This window comes from Microtus ochrogaster, linkage group LG4 (genome assembly GCF_000317375.1).
Source record: "Microtus ochrogaster isolate Prairie Vole_2 linkage group LG4, MicOch1.0, whole genome shotgun sequence".
NCBI classification, from domain to species: domain Eukaryota; kingdom Metazoa; phylum Chordata; class Mammalia; order Rodentia; family Cricetidae; genus Microtus; species Microtus ochrogaster.
The window spans coordinates 64,481,764-64,486,776 of record NC_022030.1 but is presented as its reverse complement, the minus strand read 5'-3'; the positions used below and the strand labels follow the sequence as shown (position 1 = coordinate 64,486,776).

The following is a 5,013-nucleotide window of genomic DNA, read 5'->3' as shown; positions in this document are numbered from 1 at the left end:
AATTCTCCAAGCAGATGTCTCCCTGGACTAAATCATGATTGTCCAAATGTAACTAGGAAGCTTTAAAGCAAAATGTCTCATTTTTAAGTATCTGAGGTGGCAGGCAGTGTTATTTGCAAGAAAGATGTCTGTTTCCCTGTTAGGTTGAAACAGGTTTTATTTGTAGCAGGCTTAGGAAAATGTCCTGGACGGAGGCAGGGAGAGGGTATTAGTATGAACGAGGAGTCTCTGAAAGAAAGGCTAGAGAGGAAAGCCACCTCCCAGAGGTTCACAACCAATCTTAGCTTGGGACAGTGTGTTATCTGGACAAGATAGAGCATTGCAGGCATAGCAAACCAACTCTGCAAAGGTGAGGGCATGCTGAGCACTGAGGCAAGTGAACCAGAGGACACAGTGAGCTGAAAGAAAATGAATGCAGGTAAGGGGGGAAAGTGTAGACTGTAGACAGGAAGGAATTAATTACGGAGAGATGTTTTGAAAAGACCCTAGGGCGTCTGGGTCATAATAGTGGAATTTAGTGATTTTTGAGGAGTCACTCTGGTTTCAGGCCTGGCTGAGTCTTGTTAAAACTATTGTTTTTGCCAGGCCTTATGACTTCTTGTAAAGAACCCTGGAAAACTTGCTCAACCTATAGTACTGAAATGACATTTCTAGGAGATTTTGTCACAGCAGGTGGTAAACTACTTTTGAGGTCAGCATTTTCACCATAGACCTGGTGACAGTTCTATAATAATCTGTTAGAGTTGGATCCTTGAGCACACTAGGCCTTTGTGACCCCTGTAAAACCTGCTTTTCACTAATGTCATCCAAAGCAGGGTTTTTGCTTTATCTTTTCTGTATAACTCATGATGGAAGCCTTTAAAAGCAATATTTTATCCTCCCTACAATTAATTAAAAAAAATTTTTTTTCCTCTTTAATTTTTCCTTCTGGAAAGGAAGAGGAGGCTGCCAAATGGGCCCGAGAAGAGGAGGAAGCACAGCGCCGACTGGAGGAGAACCGCCTGCGCATGGAAGAGGAAGCAGCCAGACTTAGGCATGAGGAAGAGGAACGAAAACGGAAGGAGCTGGAGCTGCAGCGGCAGAAGGAGCTGATGCGCCAGAGGCAGCAGCAGCAAGAAGCCCTTAGAAGGCTGCAGCAACAGCAGCAGCAGCAGCAGCTTGCACAGATGAAGGTATAATCCTAGACCCAAGAGGAGCCACTTATGTTAAATATTATGTTGGCTATTTGGTTTATCAACAATGTATGTGTGTCTGTGTATGTTGTTAATTGTTTAATTGAAAGGCACCCACATGTGATAAGGATGGAACAAGCATTGGCAGAGCACAACACAAGCCAGTCGTCCTCCTCCTCCCTCCTCCTCCTCCTCCTCCCTCCTCCCTCCTCCCCCCTCCTCCTCCTCCTCTTTTTTTTTTGTGGGGTTTCGTGACAGTTGAAGTGCCTCCTCTTTACCATTTCAGCACTGCTGACAGGAAAATCAAAGAAAAGAAAGTGCTCTGCAGCCTGGGAGGGGCAGCAGGCATGACAGCATCCTGGTTTTTGAGTGGGACCCACAACACAGCACTCAAACACAGTTGCCTTTGGGGTCTTATTAAAAATTGCTTAAAGAAAGGCCAAGGATGGTGGCACAAACCTTTAATCCCAGAACGCCAGTGACAGAGACAGGCAGACCTCTTAAGTTACAGGTCATCGTGGTTTACATAGCAAGTTCTAGGCCAGCTAGGGCTTCCCAAGAAGTATAAGGGGGTGGAAGACTTAAAATAACTTTTTGAGGTTGAAAATTAATACTAAGAGTCTGCTTTAAAAAGGGAGGGATGGCATGGTGATGTTGAGGGTGAATAGGAAGGACCAGTGGGAAAGAACTGCCTTGATACAGTTGGCAAGACCGAATTTGTTGATTGCCCAGATCTGAAGGTCGTAGGTAGAAGAAACTGGGTATGGCAGAGCAGGGGATAAGTATTGCTCATGGAATCAAGTATGGATGGAAAGGTTGAGAGCAGCTTGGTAGGTATGCTCTGCAAACTTCATGTTGAGTCTGGAATTTAGTTTAGTCTCTCTTGTCTTCAAGGAACTCACAGGATAAAGATGTGTAGGGGGACTTGGAATTCAGTGATGTGAGCAGAGAAGAGGAGGTGGCATTAATAAGGCAGTATTTCTCAGTGATGTCACCTGGATCTTGTAAGACATGCAGATTATGAGTGGAACCTAGCAAGCTTGTGTTTAAATAAACTCTTCAAGGAACTGGTAAAATATGAGTCACCATCCCTCCAGGCTACTTGCTGAAATAAGTCAATTTCCAAACAGTCTTTTTAGGGATAGAAAGGGTTTTCAAGTTGAACTGTTTGCCGAATAAGGTCTATGAGAGAAGCATTACAGTGAGCAAGGCTTGAAGGTTACAGACACTCCCGAATCTCTAAGTGAAATCTTAAAAGCTGGAGAATTACTTGGTGGTTAAGAGTGCTTGCTAGCTACTTTTCCAGAGGATTCCCATTGACCACATTACATGGCTCCCAAACACCTATTAACTCTAGCTCCAGAGGCTCCTATGCCTTTTTCTGGCTCTGCTAGTGCCTGTACTAACATGCACACAACATACACACATATACATAATTTTAAAATAAATATTTAAATAATTTTTTAATTTTATGTACATTGGTGTTTTACCTGCTTGTATTTCTGTGTGAGGCTGTTGAATTCCTTGGAACAGGAGTTAGAGACAGTTGCGAGCTGCCATGTGGGTGCTAAGAATTGAACCCAGGTCCTCTAGAAGAACTCCCAATGCTCTTAACTGCTGAGCCATCTTTTCAGCCTCCTAAAATAAATCTTTAAAAAGTAAATTTAAAAGCTAGTCCAGGGCTGGAGAGATGGCTCAGCAGTTAAGAGGACTAGCTGCTCATCTAGTGTTGTAGTAGGAGCGGTGGGGCTGCGTCCCCAGCACCCGGCCACCCACATGGCTAGCTTATGCCCCGAAATAATTACACAGAAACTGTATTCTTTTAAACACTGCCTGACCCATTAGTTTCAGTTTCTTATTGGCTAGCTCTTACATATTGATCTAACCCATTTCTATTAATCTGTGTAGCCCACGAGCTGGCTTACCAGGAATGATCTTAACCTGCATCTGCCTGGAGTGGGAGAATCATGGTGACTCTCTGACTCAGCTTCTTTCTCCCAGCATTCTGTTGTTTTCTCCGCCTACCTAAGGGTTGGCCTATCAAATGGGTCTAGGCAGTTTCTTTATTAATAAGAAATCACTCCCACATCAATCTAGAGGTCCTGAGTTCAATTCCCAGCAACCACATCGTGGCTCACAGCCATCCATAATGAGATCTGGTAGAACACTGTATAAATAATAAATAAATCCTTTTTTTTTTTAAAAAAAAAAAAAAAAGCATGTCCAGAATGAGGACTGAGATAAATATGGACAGGGCCCCTAATGTCATAGCTGTATATACTCTAGCAAAGGATTAGAACTTAAAGGTATGCAGAACATGGAATAACACTCTCAGGTTTGCAGGAAAGCTAAATGGGGGATGAACATGAAGGAAACAAACTGTAGGTTAGCAAGCTACAGTCAGACAAGAGACAGATGTCCCTAATTGAAGCCTGTTTAGTTGGGAAGGAGGAGTTACTGGCAATACCATTAATTGTTGAGTACTTCCTTTCTTAGGTACCATACCAACAGTTTTCCGTGTGTCATATCACTTCAGAGTGTTTTCTCACAAAGCTTAGATATTGATAACCTACATTTTACTGAAAAAGAAGCTGAGTCTTTCAGAATCTATCCCTACTGCTTATTCTGACTTTTTGGAACCCATTCTCTTTGGAGGGATACCTTGTTCAACCTATCTAGATATATTGGGGAGGGCCTCGGTCCTGCCTCAAAGCAATGTGCTAGACTTTGTTGATTCCCCATGGGGGGAAGCCTTACCCTCTCCAAGGAGTGGATGGGGGTGGGGAGGGGAAGTAAGGTAGAGGAAGCAGGAGGGAGTGGGAATTGGATTTGGCATGTAAAATGAGAAAAGATTTTTCTAATTAATTAATTAATTTTTTAAAAAGAAGCCAAGTCTTTTGTTGAGCCAACCAAGAGTTGGTAGCAGAGCCATGTAAAGTTAATCCAGATACCTTTAAAATAGTTTGAAACTATTTTAATTTACAGAGAAGAACAAAGAATTCTCTTTAGAAAACCAGACTTTGAAAATTCAGGTTTTCAGGACCACTTGTTTATATTCTATTTTGCTTATTAATGTAAAGGATATATAAAGTGGATTGTTGGGTTTTGTTTGTTTTCTGCTCCAAACCAACTTAATTTTCATGACTAGGGCTAGGACTGCATTGTAGCCTGGTTGTTAGCAGGTGCTCTTCTTCATAAGATTCGGAATAAAAACTGCTTGGCCCCTTTATTCACTATCTAACTCAGCTTAGAAATCCTGGGCTTTAAATTCACTCACTAGGTCCTTATATCATGTCCTTATGGTCTTTATCCATTAAAAGTCATGTTTTGGTTTTGGATTTTTCGAGACATGGTGTAACCTTAGCTGTCCTAGAACACTGTAGACCAAGTTGGTCTTGAACTCAGAGAGATCCACCTACCTCTGCCTCCTGAGTGCTGGTGTTAAAGGTGTGTGCCACCAATGCTCAGTGGATTAAAAAACATCTTAAACTCTATTTAGTCACTCTTTGTTACTCCTTATGATTTTGATTCTGTATTACTAGTTGTGTCGATGCTCAGTGTAACAAATTTCCACCAAAATGGGAGAGCAAGCATTAATACATGTGTGTATTTTTTAGTTGTTTTAAAATAAACATAAGTTGGGAGAAATGAACAAAAGAAGCAAGCCAACTGAGAGATTATTGTGGAAAAGGAATTTTTAAGTGAATTTTGGTTTTTTGTTTGTTTGGTTTGGTTTTTCTTTTTTTGTTGTTGTTTGTTTTTTTTAAATATTCATTTATTTATTATGTATACAATATTCTGTCTGTGTGTATGCCAGAAGAGGGCACCAGATCTCATTACA

The 5,013-nt window shown here is 41.5% G+C and overlaps 1 protein-coding gene across 4 annotated transcripts in view; it reads left to right on the top strand.

Moving 5' to 3' along the window:
* Gigyf2 (GRB10 interacting GYF protein 2) overlaps positions 1 to 5,013 on the top strand; it is a 140,087-nt gene that overhangs the window by 117,479 nt on the left and 17,595 nt on the right. For all 4 annotated transcript variants that reach the window (XR_003378171.1, XM_026786097.1, XM_005361740.2 and 1 more), the window contains one exon: positions 936 to 1,172. Coding sequence is in view for 3 of the 4 variants with exons in the window: in XM_026786097.1 (XP_026641898.1) it covers positions 936 to 1,172 (237 nt within the window). In the remaining variant the exon portion in view is untranslated. The remainder of the gene's footprint in view (positions 1 to 935; positions 1,173 to 5,013) is intronic.